The sequence below is a fragment of the Mustela lutreola genome, chromosome 5 (genome assembly GCF_030435805.1).
Source record: "Mustela lutreola isolate mMusLut2 chromosome 5, mMusLut2.pri, whole genome shotgun sequence".
Taxonomy (NCBI): domain Eukaryota; kingdom Metazoa; phylum Chordata; class Mammalia; order Carnivora; family Mustelidae; genus Mustela; species Mustela lutreola.
The window spans coordinates 107,796,907-107,822,323 of record NC_081294.1 but is presented as its reverse complement, the minus strand read 5'-3'; the positions used below and the strand labels follow the sequence as shown (position 1 = coordinate 107,822,323).

The window sequence follows — 25,417 nt, the reverse complement described above, 5'->3', positions numbered from 1 at the left end:
TTAGGATAACAATAGTTTTCTTCATTCTGCCATTACAAAAATAAAAAAAGATGACGGGGAGCTAGAGGTACAACTCATCCTTATATTTGCCATCAGATGATACTTATCAGGCAATATAAGAGAATAGGAATTTTTTAAGATTAAAATTTTTTAAGATTAGAAAATTCAGGAGATATATACTAGAAAATACAAAGAGTGTATTATTTTTATTTATGTTAAAGGAATGCTTCATTTATATACAAAATTATTACCTAATAAAGATTTTTTTTTCATATTTTATTTCAGGCTCAGGAGATATGGACAGTATTTCCAAGGTGAGTATTATATATCATCTGTGTTGTTCTTTTAATTTGCATTTTATTCTACAAGGGACTCTTACTAAAATTATTAGAATAGCCTTATGAATTTTGGTTGGTTTTTTTTTTTTTTTTTTTAAAGATTTTATTTATTTATTTGACAGAGAGAAATCACAAGTAGATGGAGAGGCAGGCAGAGAGAGAGAGAGAGGGAAGCAGGCTCCCTGCCGAGCAAAGAGCCTGATGCGGGACTTGATCCCAGGACCCTGAGATCACGACCTGAGCCGAAGGCAGCGGCTTAACCCACTGAGCCACCCAGGCGCCCCATGAATTTTGTTCTTGAACAAGCATTTGAAAGTACAGGTCCACATATAATTAAGTAGAAGTTAAAAATATTAATGCATATAATAGGAAGGGGTAAAATGAGTTTTTTAACATGGTAAGATTCATTTATAGGACATACTATATACATGATCAGTTGACACCCAAGTAATAGTTTAATTACCTTTATTATGTCATTTATTTATAAAACAAATTGACATAATATAATCTTTTGAAAATGTTAAGAAGTCTAGATCAAAATGAGAAGAGGTAAATTTGAAGAATGTGTTGTTATACAAGGGCATTGCATTTATACATCTCATTTGTCTTCCAAGCCTTTATTAGGTAATGCTGATCTTCTCAATCATTATTCTAGTTCCCCAAAATAGAATAGGAAAGTATTTAGAAGAAAAGTATAATAATACAAGTAGGAAAGAGAGCCTTCCAATAGCATGTATCTGCCTTTTTCCTCCTTCCAACAGTTTGAGTGTTTAAAATTAATACTCTGCTAAGATGCCTTATATTTTTTTCAGAATACCTAAATACTTTTTAGGTCATGATGAATTTAAAATAGTTCTCTGTGGGTCAAAAATACATTTAGAATGGCTGATAAAAACTATTAACAACCATTAAAATGATTCTCTTAGAAGTCTGCTTTATATCAATAAATACCAAAATTCATTAAAGGGTAACTTCACTTTTAATCCTACTTCTAATAATGTAAAATTCCTGGTGCCAAGGAAAATACAGTAAGATTGATTGGGCTACAAAACCTTTTAAATTAAGACTTAAAGTGAAGGAGAGAGAGGTAGTTGAACTGGCATTCTGACATCATATATACCTTGTCTGGCTGCTTGGCCTCACAAGTGCTACATGCACTTTGGATATTTATGGTTCAACAAGCAGCAAGATCTTTTTCTCTTCTTAAAATAGATACATATTTATAATAAGCACTAGCTTACTTCTGTGAGAAATAGGTAAAACCTGCAAAAGACCTGTTTTCGAAATAAGATTCATTGTATTAATTCCATTAGAGCCATCTTTCTGGGAAGCCCCCTTATAAGTCAGATGACCATGATTGTACATGCTATCTTAGGTATCTGAGAATTGACATTCACTGAATTGTGCTTTGTGGTCACCAATAAAATTTCTAATTTTGTGTTTGAGGAGCATTTCTAGTATCTTACACGAAGGTGGGATCCTCCAGATTGCTTACCGTCATCTTTCTAAAATTTCTATTCACTACCCACAACTTTCTACATTAGACAGATGTAAACAAAATACTATATAGGAAAGTACTTTGGGTTTTTTTTTAAGTTTTTTATTTAAATTCAAGTTAGTTAACATATAGTGTAATATTAGTTTCAGGAATAGAATTTAGTGATTCATTCCTTACATATATAACACCCAATGCTCATCACAAGTGCCCTCCTTAACACCCATTTAGCCCATCCTCTCCCACCTATGGGAAAGTTCTTTGTAATTTATTCATAGAACACTTTAAAACTTTTAAATAGATTCATAATGACAAATTAAATACCATCTTCTTATCTGTCGTCATATCAGATCTATTGCTATTCCTTCTGTGCTCATTTTCCCATTCCTATTTCTGGAGACAAGTTTTTCCATTACATTGTGCCCCCTGCTGATAACATTCTCTCGCCTGGTGATGTATTGCTTATTCATTAAGCATTAATTGACCACCCAATATGTACTTTTGTGTCCTGAGTATTATCCTGTGCACCATGGGGAGATATAGAAGACTTCTTTAAATACACACATAATTTCTGTCCTCAAGTGGTTAGGCAGGAGTTCCTTCACTCAATAAACATTATTGCACCAAGCCATTACTCCAGGCTCTGAAAAGCCAAGGATAAACATGGTATGATCTCGCCCTCAAAAAGCTCAATGTAACTGAGGAGACCAAAGACAATAAGGAAGACTGTCCACATTATCACTACCTCCGTTTTCCCCACCTTCTTCCTTTTCCAACATAAGACCAGCTATCCTAAGAACATTTTATCCTAAGAACACTCCCCTCCCTTTTGTCCTGTGTCCTGGCTTCACTCCTTTTCATCCTGTTCTTTTTCTAGTCATTCTTACTTGTAAATCATAAGATATTTGTGACAATTACTGCTCAACGGTTTTGTTCAAAATCCCTCTTAGGTCTCCAGCTTCACCTTCCTAGTTCTTCAGTTAAACCTGTATTTTATTGAGTGCCAGTATTACGTATTTTTTTAAGTGTCTTACTCCATTTTTTTAATCTTTAAAAATGTTTCTTTTTTTTTTCTTACTCCATTTTTAATGTTTACTAGTACTACTCCTACTCTTTTTCTACCTTTTTATTGTAAATATACTCTATTTTATTCTTTTTCTATATAAGGTAATGAAGAGTACTGAATTGAGAATCAGAAAACCTGGTTCTACTACCTACAAACTGGGGCAACATGGTACTTCATTTCTCTTAGGCTTAGTTTCCTTAGCTTTAAACAAGAGCTTGTAGTTCATTCCCTGCCTTCTTCAGAAAATTGTTGAGAGTCAAGTATGAACATATGCTAGGAGCTCTGAAATACTATATAGATACTAAGTATTTTCCTCTTCGTGATCAGACTGTGTTTTGGTGGGCAAGGCTGGGCACTCACACTGTCACCTGCATTGTGATAACACTTGTTTTGATGGCAAAAAGAGCACAGAACTCCAGATGAGGAGTTCTAAAATTATTTCTTGTTCAGTTGAGGATTATCTAGTAAAACCCCTCTGTATATTTCTCAAAAATGCAGAATTCATCTGTAATTTAGAAGCCCAAATGTGAAATCCTTTTCATTTCTTTTGCAGCTGAGAATTCCCCCATTTAATCAATGAAACAAAAATATTTTCCCTTGGAGTTGTTTTAGAGTTGGAGGTGGAGAAGAACATATGGTGTATTTTCTTAGAAGGAGGTCATCTAAATAAGTTTTGCAGTTCACATGAACATATTTAACATTTATATTTTTGAATTTGGAAAAAAAACTGTATCAGAGAAGGCCAGATCTGATCGTACCACACTTAATAAATTATCAAAGAATTATTTTCAGTCTGAAACTTTCTGACTCAAGAACTTTAGTTCCAGTTAAAGATCCCACTCACACCCATCAGAGGGCAGCTAATAGATAACTGTGCTCCCGTCATCTTCCCAGTGTGACCTGGGTTCTAGCTTACTATATCCCCTGAGAGAACCATGACTGAAATTTTGTTCTTTTGGGGGGCTGGCAGAGTCAAAATAACCCTCTGTAAATCTTGTTATTGGCAGTCTCTGAGAAATCAGTTCAAAATCCATCTCATGAGGGCTTCAGATAATGTCAGTATTATTTTATTCCAGTTATGGGCACAGTCAAAATTTCTGTAAATGAGCACTTGTTTAATAGCAGTTTGAAAAAGTTTGAAATAATTTCTGAGGGTGGGTGGAGGAAGGAACAAAAATTTAATTAATTAAAAGATGATATGTAAATTTTTTAAAAAGATAATATGGAAGAATGCTTATAAGATAAAATCAGAGAACAGAGGTTCTAAGAGAATTGAATGTGTTACCAGAGGCAACCACGTGTGTGTGTGTGTGTGTGTGTGTGTGTATGTGTGTGCGCGCACAGGTACATGCGTATGCACAAATGGATACGCTTGTATGTAACATTCAGGTATGTTGTCATGTTAAGGGAAAAACATTACGGCTAGAAGAAAGGGTAAATGAGAATGTAATAAAATCCCTTGAAGCTGGCATTGGTGGAATATAGCAATACTTTCATAAGCCAAATTTTTAAAGTATAGGTAGGAAATACAGTACACATTAACTGAAGTAAGAAATGTAAGCAAAATGCCTAATGCAGCTAAAAGTGATCTTTACTTGGATTCTTTTGTACTCCCTACTCCCTAATTATGTGCTCAAGCTATCAGAGCACCTTTTTAACTGATCTAAGCCTTTTTGTGTAGACCTGATCTAAGCCCTTTGTTCTTGCCTTGATGATGAAATCTACTAGAAACTCTGCACACAAACACAGCTACAGCAAAATGTAACATAACACATGGTTCATTGCCACCCACACTCATAACCTGTTCTGGGCTGGCTGGTGTTTGGAACCACTATCTTAGCTGTTCCTTAGACACCAGTATTAAGTATGCCTTTGGCCTGTATCCTCATCAGGTCACTCCTTAATCATGGACGGCACAATTTCCGTAAGACTCCCCATTGAGAAACTTCTGCTTTCACATTTTGTAGAGATATCTTTAGGTTAAAAAAAAACAAAAACAAATTTGCCCTATCATTTGAAGATTTTCAGATATGCCCATGGAGCTGGATAAGAATAAATTTCAGAGACCTGATCCTAGCTGTTTTGTATGCTAAATGTGTCCTTTAATCTCCTTTTCATGTACTTATATATCTTCCTCCCACCCCAAAAAAGTCTATACTGCTGAGCCACCATGCCATGAACAGATTGCATGGAAAACAGAAATAATAAAAGCTGTTTTAGAAGTATTTAAATACTAATGCAGAGTTACTTTCAAATTCTGAATATTTTGAAATCCACATTTTGAGTCAGAAATTAGATTTGAAGCTAGCTACACTTCCAAAATTGTAAATTAAGAGATGATTCATGGGACCGTGCAAGCAGAGACAGTGAGCACCCCAAATCAATCAAAGATGCACTGCTCATCTTGGAGCACCTCAGTTGCCACAGGAAGTGTGTTTGTTATACAGAAATGAGAAAGCCTCCAAGTGTATCCTTAAATACCCTCGTATATATGTTAGATTATTTTTTATTCTGAAATTACCAATTTCTTCATTATGTATAAAATGACAAATCCTTCACCAAAGAGATTTTGGCTAAATATTACCACATTTTTATAAATTTGGTTTTCTTTTTTAACTAAATCAGCATTAGCATTCCTGTTTCCAAAGTACAATTGATTATCTAATTAATAACTTTAATCATTAAGGAGCTATAAAATAATACTTAGTTAAATGTTACTTAATTTTTTTTTTAAGGAAACAAAGTTATTCATGTTCATTTGAAAGTACAGTTGCTTTTCTGTATATTTGGAAAACTAACATTTTGAGAGAAAATTTAATCCAAAAAAAGAATCCTCTTTATGCTATTAACTGTGGTTCCCCAGCCCTTGGGGTTCATTGGCAAATCGAGCTCCTATGGACTTCAGAGGATCCTTGTTCTCAGATCTTCCCTGTGGGGTGCACAGCAGGACAAGATATAAGCTGTATTTCCACCAGTTCATCTACCTGTCTCTGCTTTACAGTTTTACCATATTCTAAAACAGCACATATTCTTCTGGGAATAACTCATTCATGAAATTTTAATTTTTATGACATAACTTTGTTTTAGTTAAGTCAGAATCTTCAGAGCAATTTTCTTTTAAAAATCTAGAACTTATTCAAAAAGAATATGAAATAGAAATGGCTCAGAAAGAAACCTACAGTCTTTCTTCCACTTAAAATAACAAATAAAAATTTTTAACCTTGAGGTTTATTTTTACAAGTCAATAAATTAGACATGGAAAGAATCCCTCAGTCAGAATATTGTGTGAACATGCTTTGTATGGCAATGCGATTCTGTATTTCCTGTTGCTGGAGAGTAACAGATGACCTCCCATAGCTAAAATCGCACCGTAATAACAAGACTAGCAAATTTAAGTAGAATATGAAGCAATCTGCGGCTAACTTAGGGTTTCATTAGGTTGCTAATATCAGCCATTTTATCTTAAAGTTTCCAAGTAAATCTGTTCTTAAACTAATGAAAGGAAAAGATTCTAAAGCAATTTGCTTTGAGCCTTCTCTTCCTCTACAAGTGCATATTAAATTCTCAAGTCCTAAAGTAGTTCTCTTGTTCCTCACGATAGTTGTTAACCATCTTCCTTTTTTCCTATGGTTCATATAAAAAAAAAAAAAAATAGTTGAAAGAGTATTACTATGCAAACCACATGTCGTATTAAGGGGAAATGTTTTGGAACAGTGACCTTTTGAAGTTTGATTAGTAAAACTACCGAGGCAGGTCATTGTCCCATCATGCCTGATCAGTGGGTAGGCTCTCTTCATCACGCCCCTGCTGGGAATGTTTTTTAAACTCTATGTAGTACTAGAACTCTGTAAGCTGAGGGTGGGAAATTGAATAAATATTGATTCTGAGACTAAGAAAACAGTTGTGCTTGGTTATTTTGGGTTTTTTGTTTGTTTTTTAATTTCCATTTGGGAAAGCATTAGTACTTGTCAAGGTGTAAAGAATGAACTAGAATACACAGTAGAAGTCTGAGATTAGAATTATAAGTCTGCTTTGTCCTTAGAGATGCTGCTGTAGATTCTATTTTTGAAACAGTATAATGCAAGAGGGAAATTAAAATCTTCAACAATGCCTTGTTTTCTAAATCTTGTTTACAGAATTCTCCCAATAATATGAGCCTGAGTAATCAACCTGGCACTCCAAGGGATGATGGCGAAATGGGGGGAAATTTCTTAAATCCTTTTCAGAGTGAGAGTGTAAGTATTCCTTTGACTACATTATTATATCCAAAATTTAGTTCTGAAGCTTTTCTATTGGAATATATTCATAAAGCCACTATTATGACTGTTTACCTAGAGCTTAATAGGTTGATCTTTTAAAATTTAGAAAACTAAGTAGAATTTCTTTGGAAAAAATTGTTTTAGTTAACTTTTTCTTTTTTGCTCCTGTCCTATGTACATAGTTACAAAAACAAAAAGTATAATACTAATTTTCTTATAGAGAACATCCCCTATAAAGAAACATACTGGAAACAGGTTGCATATTTGATAGTTTTTACAAGTTTTCACATTACTAAAATGTCTTGACTGGTGGCAAAATCAGGTCTGTTCTCAGTACTATCCTTAAGACTCTGAATCTTCTCTATAAGATGTCTTTACTTCACATACTAGACCTCACTGGGCCGAAGGCCAGTATTGGTAGTCTATTAACCTATTGTTTACTTTTAACCTGAGCCGGACACCAGAGTCATTTTTTGAGTATGATTACGGTGTTAAGCAAAGGCATCATCATTCCATAATCTCCACAGAAGTAGACAGGAGCAAAACGAGGTGCAGTAAAATTCATTCACTTATTGAACAATTACTGAGCACTTGCCGCAGGCCAAAGCGACAGGCGACGAACTGGAGAGATGAGAAAGACAATATGGTGTCTTTTTTCAAGGAGTTACTACATGCTACAGTGATTTTTTTAACCTGATATCTCACATTAGGAACATCTACGGAATTTTTAAAAATATAATTGCCCAGAACTCTCCCTAGACCTCGTGAATCAGAATTTCTAGGAGTAGGACCGGTCATACCTGCAAATGAAAAAGCCTCGTTAGTGATGCTCATGCACGTGCTCTACCGAGAACTACTGAGTCTGGATATAGCATAAAGGATTTCAGAATCCAAACCAATTTCATCTTCATTGGATCAGTGCCCCCACATATGGATTGCTATCGTTAAAATCAGAGTAGAAAACTTCCTTCATTTTGCCCTAACTCAGCCTTTACCAGAGATGATACCCTAAGAATGTGAAGCAGCGGCTAATAACATATCTGCTTGTGCATGGAAAGGCTGCTTCGAGCCTCAGACTAAGCGTTCTGTGGTTTCTTTCATTTCTAACAAGCACGAGCCTAACGTGCCTATGTGGGCTAAGACTTCCCCTGTTTTTAAACATTACTTCTGTTAAAACTGGAAATAAAGTTATACTGATCTTTGTTTTATTTGCAGGATATATATATGATTAGTGAGGACAAAGAATGTATATGTAAAAATTCGTATTAAAAAATCAAAAGATTAGCCCATCGGTCATGATGAAATAGGAAGAAAAACCACATAGTTTGTAATGATGCTTAGGATTATAGGAATTCTTCTTTAGATAATTCAGTTTGTTTCAAGACTATGGACAAATTAGTTCATTTTAATCAGTTAATGTTCACTCTATCTAATTAGAAACATTTATTATTTTTTTTAAATAGTATTTTATTTATTTATTTGACAGAGATCACAAGTAGGCAGAGAGAGAGGAGGAAGCAGGCTCCCCGCGGAGCAGAGAGCCCGATGTGGGGCTCGATCCCAGGACCCTGAGATCATGACCTGAGCCAAAGGCAGAGGCTTAACCCACTGAGCCACCCAGGCGCCCCAACATTTTTTTTTTTTCTGTGAATTCTTTCAACAATAAAATGGTATCGTTCAGTGGGATATATAATAATTCAGTTCAGCTCAACATTTCTTGAGCCTCTTATATGCAGTGTGCTTGGTTAAGGACAAAGTATTCTGAGATAAATATAACATATCCCTAACCCCAACAAAATGCAATCTGATGGGAAGAGTGGGTTACAAAACTAATTAAACTACATGTCAGATTAGCAGGTGCTATAATAGATATAAACCGGGCTTAAAAAAAAAAAAAAAAAGTATAGAGGAAATATTAGTCTTGGATTGGAGAAGAAGACTTTTTTAAAAAGGTCCCACATGACTTAGTTTTAGGGACAGGGACAAGAGGACCTCTCCCCCTCCCCATTCCTTCTTTCCCAGATTTGTCACTGAGTACTGCTGCCTTGTTTATCTGTCAGCGAGGGCTGCCTCTTTCGAACGGGCATCTGATAGCTTTTTGTGGGGAATCAGATATAACAGGACCCGAAACACTTCTTTCCACGGGATAAACACAAGCCTCACCCTTTAAGCTTAACTGGACTCAGCACGTGCAAAACAGCAGATGCTTTTGTGAACGTGTGCTGAGGAGAGAGAGCAGCTGGAGCAGGGCCCCTCCCATCCCTGACTCCTGGCCCAGCCTCACTATCCCAGAAGCCAAGAAGAAGGTAAAATGCCAGACTCTGTACAGAGTTAGCAGAAAACAAAAGCTCCTTCCCTGCCGCTCCCCGCCCTCTGTCCTGTCCCCACCCAAAAAGTCCCCAGAGGAAAAATAATTGGATGGTGACTGAGGAACTCTCCCACCACCCAGAGACAGTGCAGCCTTGGAAGCAGGTCCACACTGGCTGCTCCACTCTTTTGTCTGCCCGGTGAGGGCTCTATTCGGTTATGAATGATGTCATTGTCATCTATGGCTTCCGGCATCACATCACCACACATTTTGTTGAGACCTTTTCAAAAGATGAGAAAGGAAGACTAAGCACATTCCATGCTGACGAATGCAGGGCTTTAAAGAAGTAAATAGGCTAGGTATCCATGAGTGAGGTTTCCTGTAACCAAGGAGAAATAGAACTTCTTAACGAATTTAAACAGAAAACATTTTTGGATGAGTGAACATGTAAATTATAGTGGCTTTTTAAATGGCTATAACTCTGAAACGCACCTACTTCTGAGTCGTCTATCCTTTGAGGGTTTGTTGGTCAAATCTTGAAGTTAAACCACAGAAGGAGGCCTGAGAAAGGAGAGAACATCTCCTGAATGCTTTTTATGTGCCAGCCACTATCCTAGTCACTTCACACATGCTAGTTCACTTAATTAGTATTTATAGAAACAAAATACCCAACCCAAAGTCAGAAACCTTGCAGTGTCAACATGCGACACACAGAAAAATGTGAATCAAATGTTACACTACTCAGTCTTTTTTTGGGGAATCGTAAACAAGACCTTTATTTCAAGAAACAAACATGCCCCCTAGTGTTCAAATTCAGTAAGATGTTTGTTTTTGAAAATCAAGAATACAAAAAAGCTTCTTTCGGAAAGTAGTTTTTCGTGTTTCTGCAGTAAAGAAAGCAGTTAGTCCTATTTCCTGAATTAATCTAGCAGAATATTTTCTCCATGGCAATGAACTATAATCAACTGAGTAAAAGTGGTATTAAAAATCATGATATCTAATAGGAATTCTAAACAAGGTGGTAGGTCATCTTCTATTACCTTACTCCCGTTTGTCATTTTCTATTATAAAGAAATGTATACCCCAATTTTTTTTTACACAGTCACATAAACACTAAATTTAAAATTTCACTTTTGTTTAGTTCAGGGTAGCTGCACTATTCTTTGTATATCTCTCATTAAGAAAATAAAATAGAGGGTGCCTGGGTGGCTCAGGTGGTTAAGCGACTGCGTTAGGCTCAGGTCATGATCCTGGAGTCCCCGGATTAAGTCCCACATTGGACTCTCTGCTTGGCAGGGAGTCTGCTTCTTTTGCTGACCTCTCTCCTCTCATGCTCTCTCTTTAGCTCATTCTCTCTTTCTCTCTCTCTCTCTCTCAAATAAATAAAAAACGGAAAAGAAAATATAGAGAGATGCTTAGCAATAGAAATGCAGTGAGATCTGAAGTGTTCTTGAAGATAGAAATAAGAGTTTATGCACATTGTGCAAGGACCTAATGGATCTCTGCAGTGTGTTCCATGGTACGTGAGCTATGTACAATAAAGGGAAAATCACAGATTCTCTAGTTTATACTAAAGCATGCCATTTCAAAATCTATTTTACATAAGAAGGCATGTACATGTTTGAAATTATACCTTTAGGGTTTTGTTTGTTAGTTTGTTTTTGCTAACCCAGAGAGTTAATGACTTTGTAAGAGCCATTACATCATCTAATTAAGGAGACCCAGACTCACAGAATAGTTTGGAAACGGGTCAGCCGCCTATCACAGCATTGAGCACAAACATCACAGTACGCCATCCTGAATGGATACAGCAGTATGGTGGCGACATTGCCATGTGGTCTCAGACCAGCACCTGGCAATATTCTAGGTCTCTGAATAGGAGACGCCATTTAACACCTACTCTTCCTTTACTCTAGGAAAACTGTAGGCCCCTTCTCCTGTATGTTGAAGAACAATAATCAATAACGGAATTCCTTTTTGCTTGTATATTCTATGAGTTTTCCTAGAAATTTTGTGATTTTTCCCTTATTTTAAGTAGATGAAGCCATTTCAGTAAAGGGCAGCCACAGTTGAGTTTACAACCTGAGCGGTGCAAGTAGCACGTTGCCCATATAGATGCCTGCACATTACACATGTATATCACACCCATATTAGATGCCCGCACATTACACACATACTGTACCTGATCCACTTAAAGCATTATGTTACAGTTACTTGTACTATTTACAAATTAAACTATATTAGATGTTTGCTAACTTTGCTGAGCTGCATTGTTTGGAGCAGATGCTTCTATCCTTTCTGACTGAATCTGGCCCTTACTTTTTTTTTTTTTAATTTTTAATTTTTTATTAACATATAATGCATTATTAGCCCCAGGGGTACAGGTCTGTGAATCGCCAGGTTTACACACTTCACAGCACTCACCATAACACATACCCTCCCCAATGTCCATAACCCCACCACCCTCTTCCTAACCCCTCCCCCTGGCCACCCTCAGTTTGTTTTGGGAGATTAAGAGTTGGCTCTTACTTTTTAAGGTCTCAGTTACTCAGGATGTGTATTAATGAGATGGTCACTAGAGTTAATTCTGACTTATCCTGAAAATTTTTTTTCAGAAACTTCCTTTGAAGTCCTTTCTGAAATGCATCAGTATCTTTTACTTTTTTTAGATAGCTGGCACTATAGACCCACAAAATCTTTTTCTTAAAACAATGATTGATGTTCTAGCGATGCTATTTAAATTTAAAACTAATTAAAATTAAATACAGCTAAATTTTCAGTTCCTAACTTACACTAGCTACATTTTAAGAGTCTGGTAGCCATGTGTGGCTAATGACTATTATATTGGACAGCACAAAATAGAACATATCCATCATCACAGAAAGTTCTATTGAGCAACACTGATTAGATCACCATTCTTATTGTACCAGTAGCTATAGAAAGCCTAGATTAAACTTTTGTGTGCCCACTTTGCCATACTCTTTAATTTTTTCTACTTTTAATAAAACCTTGGTATCCATGTATTTTCTTGTTTATTCTTACCCCTAAAGATCAAATATCAAAATGTAATTCTGTTTTGTCAAAGGCTGTAGATAGCTCACTGATGCTTGTTGTTGCTGTCTACAGTGGGAGATCTGCCTGGTCTCATCTGATGAAATGAGGGGATATCCTCCTCCAAGCAAGGGCGTAGGGGCGGGGGTGGGCTCATTTCATCAGTTTTTGTCTGATTGCTTTGGGTTTTAGGTGCTTTGCTCTGCTCTGCTTTCTTGCTTCTGCTCTCAAGGGTAAAGGCAGAGGTTCTTCTGTCAAACCAAATCCCCTCTCTTCTCTGGAAGTTGCCCCTTTTTATCACCCTACTCGCTGTAATCCAACATTAGAGTCAATAGCATATATAATTTAGGCTTCTTATACTGAAGGGAAATTTGAGGCTATTAACTGATTAACAAGTAGATTTTCTATGATTTGATCTGCATTTAAAGGATGAATAATCATCCCCCAAGGGTCCACTGGCCCATTATTTAGGCCTCCCCATTCACCTTTACTCGGGATCAATGTGGGGGTTGGGTTTGAGCCCTAGATTGACCCCTAACGACTTTCTGTCCAGACTTCAGTCAGCTGAGCCATTGTCACCCTGTGCTTTTCCTCAGGACATCCTGCTTTCCCTGTGAAATCCTCAGTACACACCTTATAGCTCCTTTTGGGTCCTGTAGTAACTCAGCTCATCTAGAACTCACTTCATTCTGTTCTGCCTGCTCTCTTTTTAAAGTTCACACTCCACTTCCCAGGATCATCACTTTTCCTGTTGAAGGCCCTACTGTCCAAGACCAATCCTCTTGACTTCACTTGCCTCTTTCCATGAGGCATGGTGGTTATTAACATTTTTTTAAAAGATTTATTTATTTTAGAGGGTGGGGGAGGGGCAGAGGGAAAGAGACAAGCAGATTCTCCACTGAGGAAGGAGCCCAACAACTGGCGCTGGGCCCCATGACCCATGAGATCACAATTGGAGCTGAAAGCACTAGTCCCACAGTCGACCAACTGAACCACTCAGCCACCATTGTTACTAATGTGCTTATAGGAATCCCTTTGCCCTGGTCCTTACCAGGTCCTCACCAAATATTTTTAACAAAATATTTAAAATATTTAAGGGTTTACATTGACATTTTCATCTCGAAAATCTCTTCATCTGGAGACCATTACCATTTGGGATCCTCCCCACATCTCAGGCAATCTGGAACTGTGCTGTCCAAAATGGTGTCCACCAGCTACATGGGGATATTTAAATTTAAATAAATAACATTAAGATTACAGTTCCTCAGTCACACTAGCCCATTTCATGTGTTCAGTGGCCACATGTGCCTAGTAGCTTCCATGTTGAACGGCACAGATTATAGAACCCGTCCATGGTTGAAAAAAGTCCTTTTGGACAGTGTTGCTCTAGAACTTTTCTATCACAGTCTGTTCCTTGGGAATATGCCTAGATTGCCATAATTATCACAATAATGGCTCTTTGTTCCTCTCTAAATAATTTTTGAGACCTCTTTTCCAAATTTCTGAAAGCCTCACCTTTTACCAACTGTAAGCCTCATCAAACTGATAAGTAATGTGTAACAACAGAGCCCCCTGCTCCCACCCTAAAAATATTGTTGGTTGAAATTGGAGCCACAGATTAGAGGAAGACATGTATATCCTAAAGTATGAATCAGTTTCTTACGCACTCTTAAATGCTTTATGAGAACTTCTGGGAGCCAGCTGGGAGATTTTTGTTTTATTTCCCTTACACTATTAATTAAACACATGCTGAACACTTTCTATTTACTCAAGAAATATGTAGTTTTAAGGATTTTATATTTAATCTCCCCCAAATCCCTTTAAAATAAATGATATCATTAAACCCATTTTACAGGTGAGGAAACTGAAACACAGAGAGGTTAAGTAACCTTCCAAGTTTACATAGTTGGTAGGTCATGAGACTGTCCCTCATACTTATTTAATTGTGGATTGGATTTACCCAAAATGTTACAAATGCCCACAAAACATGAATGTGGCTAGAAAGAAAAGACTGAGGGACCGGGCCATTATCAACCACCTAAGTTCAACTTAGGTGGTTAATATTGTTGCTTGCCAGCACAAATATTAAAAATTTCAGGACTTAGTCAATTCCATATAAATTTACTTTTTTAATAGCTTCTTATTTTTATGTTATATGAGGTTAAAAGCTTGAGCATAAAAGATTTTAAGACATTAAAATTCAGAGTTACTACTGTTTACCAAGAAGAACATTAGCGGCCTGTAAAAGAATTGTTGTTAAAATATGGATTCTTTTTTCTTTCTAGTACTCCCCTAGCATGACAATGAGTGTGTGATCCATTACCAAGTCTCCTCATGAAAACCACAGTGAGTCAGCCCTTCACAGAACTACTACGGAAGAAAATTATTCATCACAGTGTACAGTTAAACAAAGGAATCTCAGTCACATCAAACCAACCTTTTTATTTCCTGCTCTCTCCCCTATTTTTTGAAGAAAGCGGGTCCAAACGTGATTCAAACAACTGTACAGAGCGGCATATTAGAATTGCCCTAAACTGAACTGCAAATAATTATCTGTGTATGTATATGTGTGGGAAAAAGAATGTATTGCATATGTGTATGTTATATGGACATATGCACATACATACATTGGCCCACAGGACATTGTAAAATATTATTACATGACATCTTAAGTAGAAATAAGTAGGGACTTTTATTCCATCCTTTTTTTCACGTTTACATTTTAATTATTAAAAGTTGCTCCTGCCCCTCCCTGAACTATTTTGTGCTGTGTATATCACTGCTTTATATAAGTTATTTTTTAAGGTGAACTCAGATGTTATGGTTTTGTAAATGTCTGCAGTCATGGATAGGAATAAAATTGCTTATTTGAGAGCTTTCATTAAACTGCGTCTGATCCAAGTTCTCCTGTGAATCACAAAGTGTACTGTCTCCAAAAAAAAAAAAAAAAAAAAAAAATAGGTGTGTCCTCATGCTATGTCAAATCGAACAACTTCTCAGTTACCTTTAGGGAGAAGTATTTTTGTACTTTTTATTTAGGAAAAATACTTCAACTAAGGCCTAACACAGTATATTTCTGCAATAACTGCTTGCGATGAAATTCTTGACGTGTCTTTGATGATACAGAAAATCATTAATTAGCCCCAGCTGCTTAGACCATAGCAATAAAATGACAGGGGTCATCCTATTTTTAGAAACATATTTTCTCTTTCACATGATAAAGCCCAGAAGTGATAACAAAACCATTTGCTTGAATTCGTCCCTTCTCACTGGGGATAGTAGAGCTAAATTTTTAATAACATGTTAATGGAAAATGGTATCTGATTTTTACTCAGACTTCTTGTGAACATTTCCACATAGACACTCCAAAGAAGATATATTCAAAGGACTGAGACTTTTGGCAGAAGGGGAAAAGAAGTTTTTACTGTACCCAAGGGGCTCTGACGTGCTGCTTTTCTATCCTTGTAGCTTGCTTACTAGCAGCAGAACTGACTGGTAACGGTCCCATCTGTGCATACCTCTCACTGGCAGCTAGCACCTGCTCTGTTCCCAGGATCTAGGACTTTTATTTAGAGGAAAATCATTTATAGTAACTATATTCATCTGGCCATTGACTTCAGCAGGCTCAATCTATGTTGTGTAACTGTTCAGAAAAGAATGTGTAAATGTTAAAAATTAAAGAAAAAAAAAACAAAATGCTTCCCTTACGAAAGCACATTGTTCTATGGCATTTGCCAGATCTTTTGGGGGTTTTGTGTTTAATCTTACGTACAAACACCGAAATCATCATAGGAAAAGTGTGAAGACTTTGATTTTGCACTCCAAAAGATAAGTTGGTGATCCTTTCTGTTAAAACTGTGATACAATGGGGCGCCTGGGTGGCTCAGTGGGTTAAGCCGCTGCCTTCGGCTCAGGTCATGATCTCAGAGTCCTGGGATCGAGTCCCACATCGGGCTCTCTGCTGAGAGCCTGCTTCCCTCTCTCTCTCTCTCTGCCTGCCTCTCCATCTACTTGTGATTTCTCTCTGTCAAATAAATAAATAAAATCTTAAAAAAAAAAAAAAAAAAAAAAAAAAAAAACTGTGATACAAGTAACCACTGGTAAACATCAGCTGTATCTCAAACTCTGGAGAATCTGAAAAGCATTAATCTCAGGTAAGAGGAATCCTTCTTTCTTTAGGCTTATGGTCTCTAAATTGAAAATTTAGCCATATATTTGCTATTTCCTGGTCCCAGATGACTTACTTCTCTCAAATTCGTAACGATTTATCTCTTCCGAAAGTAAAGATTTTGCCTGTGCATGATGGGGATGCTGGGCAGAACTATTGAAGGAGGTAAAGAAACTGAATAAAATGTATGCTCCAGAGTTAAACTCCAGCTAAATGAGTCACCATTCATCCCACAGTGTGTAGGGACCTAGGACTGCACACTGGAGAACAGAGTCAAACTTTAAAGCTGCAGAGAACTTTCATGAAAAAGTCAAATTAAAAGGTCTTTAACTCAAGCCAAGGTAATCCGAAGATGACACTTTGGATAGACATGTGAATTTACCAAAAATAATTTTAATTTTCACTTTTTTATGATAATTGTGTGAACACTTTCAACCCTGTGATTATTAAGTTTAATCTTATGATGCTAGAAATTTCAAATGCTTTTGACTCCACTGTTACTGATCTTAAATTTCTTTTATTTACCTTCTAAGAAGGTATTGCTTCTTAATATCACAAACAATCGTGAACCCACTTTTACTTGCCATTATTTTAGGGGTAATATTAGAATATAAATGCAATATGGGTACCATTATTTCTAGTCTACATGGTCAAAGAAAAAAGTAATATTTGATTTTTTTCAAGGTATAACAATCAACTCTTCATAAGTATTTATTTCTTCCCTCTTGCAATCCAGATTACAAATAGCTATTTCAAACTTCTTTAAATTCCTGAAATAGTTGAAAATTTATTTTTGAAAAGGAAGTTCTATTTAAGAAAATCATAAAATAAGAATACTAAATTTTAATATAAAATAACTTTCTTGTGCACCAGATAGAGAATAGTATTATCTGCATAGTAATTTTTGTATAGGTTTTGAATCATTTAAACTTTATCCTTTACTCTTGGTTTTCCATCTCCATCTATGCATGATATTAGTCTTGATATATACTACCTGTTCCTGAGTTATTTTTACATATTTCACCTCACAGGAATAGTGTCAACAATCCTTGTGCACACTGAACACATAAAATACACATATGAAATGTGAAAATGTGTAATAAGTGAAAACATTAATTTTCATTACTCTGCTTTGCATTCTTCCAGGCTCACTACAGTTGAAAATACATGCCCAATTATTTCTAAAGTCTAGCTGTCTTGTAACAAAGTTGCCCATGGGAGCAAAGACTGTAGAGTGCCATTGACCTGGTAATACCCTGCACATTTGATGTGAATCCTAGTGCTATGTTACAGGGGCCATGGTTTGGACACAGTTGCTTATGTTTAGGGACGGCACAACTAGGAAGCTGAGGATAAGATTTCTCTGTGGCCCAAAAGACTGACAAATCAGTTCTGCTCCCTGAGCCATGGAAAGTGCCCAAAAACACCCTTTTGCTTCCAGGAATAGAACAAAGGAATCTTCCATTTCTATTTTTTATGATGCTCTAAGATAGATCAACTCTTGTATTTCATAGGATCATTCAGTTAACATTCTTCCGGTAGCTTAAAAAACGGCAAAGAAAATAAATTTCAGCTTGGGACATGAGGAGGCCTTCATCTTTCCATACCTCTTCTTCATATTATTCTGGGTATGTGCAGGAAATCATTCAGAACCGCTCCCTTGTCAGAGTTTTATACAGTCCTTATTACTGTGAAGTTTTGATTGGCTTCTTCCATGTCTTCCTCTGTACCTCCTTCCCAATCCCTGCATCATTCAGTAGAAACAAGATCTAAATGACGTTTTTACCTTCTCAGCCCCTAAACTTTTCTTTCTCATACAGTATATAGTTTTCCAAGGAGACATAATTGCGATTTCCATTTCTTGATTCTCACTGTTGATTAGAAGCAGTGCCAGAAATCATAGCTACTTGATTTTGGAAACCATTATAGTATTTTAACACTGGTTTTGCCTTCATTTTTATGTTTTATATACCCTAATGCACTTTTCTTGAAAATACTAATCGATACAGGTAATGCATGAGTGTATAGTCTGGGAGGGAGAAGGTTAATATGGAGGTGGGGAAGATTTGCCACATATTCTCCAAAAGGTAAATTAGCCTTTTGTTTTGTTTTGTTTTAACCCCCTCTCCTGGTGGTGTAAGTTTCTTGCTAGCAATGAGGAGCAGGAGTCTGCATTTGCAGACTCACACCCAGTCCTAAGCAAGTGTAAGAGGCTCCCAGGTCTTTGAAGCATAATTTGAGAAATACCAGACCAGAGGAAGAAGCAATGGTGACCCCACTATTAATACACTAATGTTTTGCGTACTCAACTTGTTTGCATATGCACTTGCGTATATTGGGGGATAGGAGGTTTGCTCATAAAACACTCCTACTGGGACTTATGTTATGTTATACCACAACCGGTAACGATTAAACAGAATTCTTTCCTTTGACGGCTTTTTATTTCATTGGTAAAGTAGCTGATAAGCATGATTTGGGACGAAAAGACAGTAATACAAGACATAAGCAGATGGAATCTCCCGTATCCAGCTTTAACAATACCCATGTTAGCTTGTCCACTCAGACCTTCATAGGAAGGCACTGCATCTGAAGGTAAGAGCACAAATATCTTTTATTCCTCAGTTACTTCACTGCCAGTAATCATGCAATAATCATAGTTTTTTTTTTTTTTAAACGTAGATACTTGTTTACAAGAAACTGAATTGACATTCTTAATTTAGTTCACCAAAAGCATCAGCTTTACCTATGAACCGTGTAAATCAGATTGAAAGAGATGAACTACAGAGGAAAAACACCTTAGACCACTTTCATTATTTTTTGAAACTATATTCTAAAGAGAAATTCTCAGTTGAATAAGTCTCCCAAGGAGAATTTCCTCTGTTAAGTTTTCCTAACTTAATGTAACCTAGGGTTATGTCTTCCTGACATTGAATTGGTCTTCCTGAATAGAAAAAAAAAATTTCCCTAAGTAGTTTAATGTAAATATTTTTGCTGACTACATCCTTAAAGTGAAATAGTTTTATCTGTAGATACTATAAAGTTTAAAGTGGGACTAGATGTTTTCATGTATAGAATTATAGTTTGTCTCTTCTTCCTTTGTGGCTTTACTATCCTCAGGGTAAACTGGACTTGTTTTGATTATCCCAGGCATTTAAAATATTATGATCTGTTCCTAGACTACTTAGCGTTGCATTTTTTAAATGAAATGTATAATGAACACAAGAAAAGTAAGTATTAATATTTCTTTAAAAATGCCACCCAGTACTTACTCCTAGTTAACATTAAAACTTTACCCCACTTTCTCTTTTCCATCATATGACCTCACTACATTGCCAAGGAAGTGAAATTTGGATTCCTCACAGTGTTCTCAGAACACAATACAATACATCATCAGCTGAATTTCCATCATGTCCTGGTAAAATTGCTCAGTAATATGTAATTAACTATCTAGTTATTAGAAAGCAATTCAAATAATCTGTCCAGTTTACATAATTTGAAAACAAATCTATACTTAGCAATACCTTAGAAATTTTCTTAATATAAACTACAGATTAAAATGTGTATAGTACTTTCTACCAGATCATATTTTGAAATGTTTCATTTTCCTTGCCTTGAAAAAACTAAAAGCTTAACAGAAACTGTATGTTAGAGTGAATAAAAGACATGCTGTTTTTTCTGATATGGAAAATGGAGAAGTCTTTATTCATAGAATTCTTTACTCATGATAGCTATGAGCTAATTGGATTGTTTAATTTACCTAATTATGATTTTAAGGTTTAATATGTTTGTTTGTTTTTTACCACATGTGTTAAATTGTTACCCATAATGTCATCCTGGAAAAACAGAATTATTTGTAAGGTTTTTACAAATGCACAAATTATGTATAAATATAATTGGAATCTGGGATGATTCTTAGTAATCTGCTATCCTTAATTCAACCGTGGTCATCAGCTACCTGACACACTCTGTAAATTTAACATGCATGTGTGTGCGTGTGCGTGCATGTGCACGTGGCCATAATGGCATTTATTCTCAAATGAATTTATCACTTACTGTCTTTGTACAAATACCTGAGCTATTTATGTAATGGGGAAAGTTGCCATTAAAATGTACATAAATGTCCCTTAATTTGGCACCTGTTTTCACACTTAATTTTAAAAATACAACTTTTCATTTACAATTTCTACCCCTTCATTTCTAGCCTCTGCTTTATTACTTATAGAAAAAGTAGGAAAATTATTCATCGGGAGCAGGCTTAAATGTTTCTGAATGATAAATCAAAATAAAACTAATGTGAATCTGTGTATATGACTGATAGGTAGACATTATGCCTAACATAAAAACCAGGAGTCTGTAATGTTGAAGAATTTATATGCATTAAGAAAAGTCTATGTGGGTGCTTCTATGTGGTCATATAACTAAACCAAATGCCGAAAGAATTAATATGGTTATCAAATATCAGAATTATTATGGTTATCAAATATCTGTTCATGGATAATATTTTTCTATTTTATTCCAAACAGTATTATATATAATGTGGAAATCTGAAGCAATTATGCAGGCAATTTATGCAAAACTATGCTTCTCCTCAAGTGCATTTATCTTTCTGATGAATTGTACAGATGGTAATCTCAGTTCACCACTGTCCAGACAGAGATTCTGAAGTAGGTCCTGCACACTACTCTATAGATAAAATAAAAACTTAGGAGGAGAAAGATCTATAACTGAGATTTAAAATTCATCCTAGATATAAATTAAATATATCTTTTTCCAATAAATTCTTTAATACTGGCTCCACAGTATTTAAGAGTGTTTAAGTATTAAGTGTTTCTAGTGTTCTGGTTTTGATCCAAATGAGGCTTTCCAGTTCAGCAAAGCAGCACATTTGTACATAGTGATTAGAAAGGAAAATGCAGTAGGTTCCAATGGCCAGATATCTTCCTGAGCCAAAGGTTACTTCAAGTAACTTGTTAGGCAATTGTAGCAAGGTGACTGGGTTTCTGGGAGATGGAGGGTGGGTAACAAGGCAACTGAATGGTCCCTGATTTAAAAGTTAGGAGTCCTATAACTAAGATAAGATTTAGCCTAGATAAATGAAAGTCAGCAGAATTCTCAGCTCCTCTTGGTAAATGAGATAACAGTGTTAGAGTCCAAAAGGAGGGAAAGGGGTTAAAGTGTCTGCATACCCAGCCCCAAGTAATAAGTATCAAGTATTAAGGAAAAGTCATCAAGTATTTATTCTCATAGCTCAGTGTGTTCTTTTTGTATGTTCCAATAAAACTTTATTTACAAAAGTAGGTATATTATTCACCAGCTAGTTTGCTGACTTATGCTATATAACAACAGTGTTATCATAGCTGAAGTTAACAGAAATTCTCTAATATTATCTAACAACCAATCTAAATTCAATGTTTGCAGTCACCCCCAAATGTCTGCATTGTATTTGTTGGATTTGTTTCCACTTGTATTGAGAAATAATTAAAATACATCACTATATAAGCTTAAGGCATATAGCATGATGGTTTGATTTCCCTCTATCATGAAATGATTACCAGAATAGGTTCAACTAACTTATAGATACAATAAAAAGAAAAGAAAAAACTCCAGAGAGTTAAACATATATTTATTAAAAAAGGAGAATCCAATTAGCACTTTAAAAAATACAGGGCATATATGAAAGTGTTAAATGAAAATAGAAGCATTAGCAATTTCAGGAGATCTATCTCACCATAAAAGTTCCCAGATTCAAAATTGAAATGCTCACTATAACAGCTACTAATAAGAAATTTATTGGACCAAATAAATAACCAAATCAAACCGACATAGGAGCCAAATCTAATTTGCACCAAAGATAGATTTGTAAATCCACTGCCAGTGTGTCTAGGAATAATTACTCCACAAAATCAGACCATAACCAAATTCTCAATATTGACTCATCAGAGTTGAAAATTCAATCCTTTTAGCAAAAATACTGTGTGAAATCGAGGCAGTGCAATAATCTCAGACTCTTCTCAAAAGTAGTAATCTTGCTGAAAGATTTCTGGGTGCAAAATTACATGGTCCAGTAAAGCTCACTTTAGAATGTAAAGCATGCAAAGCCCAAATCTCCATAGAACTTGTATGCCATGAGTAGCTCTAAAATGAGCTTCTTAAATCATCTCGGAGGGAAAATGGTCCAGGGTGAACAGAGGTCTGGCAAGCTGTCTCTGATTACCTCACTTCCCAGATTATTTAAAACCTTGTTGTTTGGAAAGGTATTTGCTACCATATTTTCAAATGCTAGAAAGATTTGCATAATGTTTCTGTGTAAAAGAGAGTTACTGAACTGTGTATTTGCAAAAATGAATAACTAATAGTAGGTTTTTCCTTCAAGTAACCAGAAATATTGTGTTGTTTCGCTCTGGCAGTAGGCACTTCAGAAAACATGAAATACAGATTGGAAAAGTTTATGTTCCAGAAAACATAGATGTTCATTTGAAATCTGTTTAAAATAAAATATCTTTCTGGTTTACTTGGCAGTACTGCTTCTCATCAAGTTTATACTGGGCCTCAAAAAGGAGGTTCTGTTCATCCCACTTGTGCATTAAAGTGGCATTGGAAATGTATGAGTTTATCCAACTGAAGAGGAGTTTTGGAGCAGATAAATGATTAAAGTAGATAATCTTCTTTGTTGTTGCACAAATAGATGTTCTCACTCCTGTGAAAAAGTAGTGAAAGGAAGGGAAAGTGAGGACGCCAACAGGGGGCGCTCGCTTGTTCTACTGCTAATTGTCAGTTGGATACCTTCCACAGGAAGAGACGGACCTTGCATTCCTGACAGGAAGAAGCCTACGCTTCACTACCCCAGCGGAAGGAAGAAACCTTTTCTTCTGGTCCAGCAATAGCCTAGCCCATGAAAGGCTGTCAAAACACAACTAGTAAAAAGCCACTACACTTCAAACTCCTAGTTGACTCCAATGGGATGTTTTGTTTATAACTGTCCCTCCCAATCACCCCCCTTCCTCTAAAAGAGAGTGTTCCTCACCTGTTCTCAGTTCTTGCCTATGCTTTTGCCATGGCTTGCACATCCTGAATGGCAATTCTCTGCTATTCCCAAATCCATTTTTACTGGTAAGATAACTGATGGCTTTATTTTTATGGGTAACACTCCTAATGAGTAGAAAAATTGGCATTTACCAAGATGAGTAATTAATCATAAACTGCTACATAAACTTCAGAAGTTAAAGACATACAGTTAATTACTAATCTGTTGTGCAGATTCCTTCCTGCTGTAGATGAAAATGTGTACTATAGGCTTTATATTATAGAACGCTTGGTGGTGATCTTGATTCCACTTGCTAAAAATAAGTTACATGATAACTATTTTTCAATACAAATGCCAATAATTAAGACAATTCATATCTGTTTCTGGCATAAAAACCTATACAGAATTCAGAAACTAGGGACTTCACCAAAAGAGATTATTTTTAAATATCTGAGTAATTTTGGCTTTGGGGAGAGAGAGTATATATGTACAGTGATTTATTAACATATATCAGCTTTCAGACTCTTTAGAGTAAATGCTTCTTTACTTCATAAGTTGAATTTATATTTTACCATTTGTTTAAAAGGTGGAAATGAGCTTAAGTATTCAAAATGTGTTTAGAGTTCAAGACATTCCTTCCATAGCTACTTGGCTACTAATTTTTATTTCCAGCAATTATGTTAAAAGAGTATGTAGAAAAAATTTTCAGCCTCAAATACAAGATCCAAAATGTCAAAGAACTGGTTTGTACGTAGAACTGTTTGAAGTGGAAAGTAGAATCTGCATGATTCAGGAATGCAAACAAAGAATTATAAGATTAGTTTCCCATTAGGAATTCTTTATTCTTCTAAGATATTTAGCAGGTGCACTGAGATGTAAAGGGTGCTGTGTGAAGTTTCCTTTGACCTTTACATTTCAGAAGAGATGAGGCCAGAAGAGGAGTCTTACTGCAAAAGACCAAGACATGTATTGGCAGGGTTGGCTTCTCCATCCTTGGCTCCTTCCTCTTCCTTTGAAAGAATTCCATTTACTTACGGGGCCTGGGCACTACACTCCCTTTCCTTCCGCAAAAAGTTTGACAGCTTCTGCCTGGATCACAAGGGCTCATTTCTCAAGCCAAGTTTAAGGCAAATGGTGTGAATTAAGATGGGCATGGGGATGGCAACTTCAAAAAAAAAGGACTAAAAAAAAGACACCTATTTTCCTTTCACAGTTAGAAGAATGCATAGAGAATACTCTTGCAGGTCACTGAAGAAATTAATTAGTTATCCAATAATTCATTATCTTGATCAGCTGAAATCTGACTTGCTCAGCAAGTAATTCACGTAAGTTTTGTGAGTAGAATTGCATTAAATCCTCTCTATATATCTGCTTCTCTCTCTCTCTCTTATCTCATTTGGGAATTCTATTATCTCTAGTACCTAGAGTTAGTCCTTGAAGTTAAGGTACTATTTAGAATTATTGAAAAGTTAATGCACCTTCATGAGTAGCTATTAGTTCAAAAGGATTAATGTGGCTCTTGAAACACCTACTTTATTCCTCAAGGAGTAACTTAGACCCTGGGAAAAAAAAAGTCCAATCTTTTTTGGAATATTATTAAGACAAGAAAGACTCCAGGAAAACACAGTAACTAAAAGCCAAGTCAATACAGATCTTAAACTATTATAACAACTGGTAATGGCGTCTCACAATTGCTGTAATTTTTTTC

At 35.9% G+C, this 25,417-nt stretch overlaps 1 protein-coding gene across 5 annotated transcripts in view; it reads left to right on the top strand.

The window, feature by feature from the left end:
* The window catches only part of SSBP2 (single stranded DNA binding protein 2), a 297,510-nt gene extending 282,092 nt beyond the window's left edge, over nt 1-15,418 (top strand). For all 5 annotated transcript variants that reach the window (XM_059175382.1, XM_059175383.1, XM_059175380.1 and 2 more), the window contains 3 exons: nt 286-314; nt 7,036-7,134; nt 14,803-15,418. In XM_059175382.1, coding sequence (XP_059031365.1) covers nt 286-314; nt 7,036-7,134; nt 14,803-14,832 — 158 coding nt within the window. In that variant the 3' untranslated portion in view covers nt 14,833-15,418. The remainder of the gene's footprint in view (nt 1-285; nt 315-7,035; nt 7,135-14,802) is intronic.
* The last annotated feature ends 9,999 nt before the right edge of the window (nt 15,419-25,417 follow it).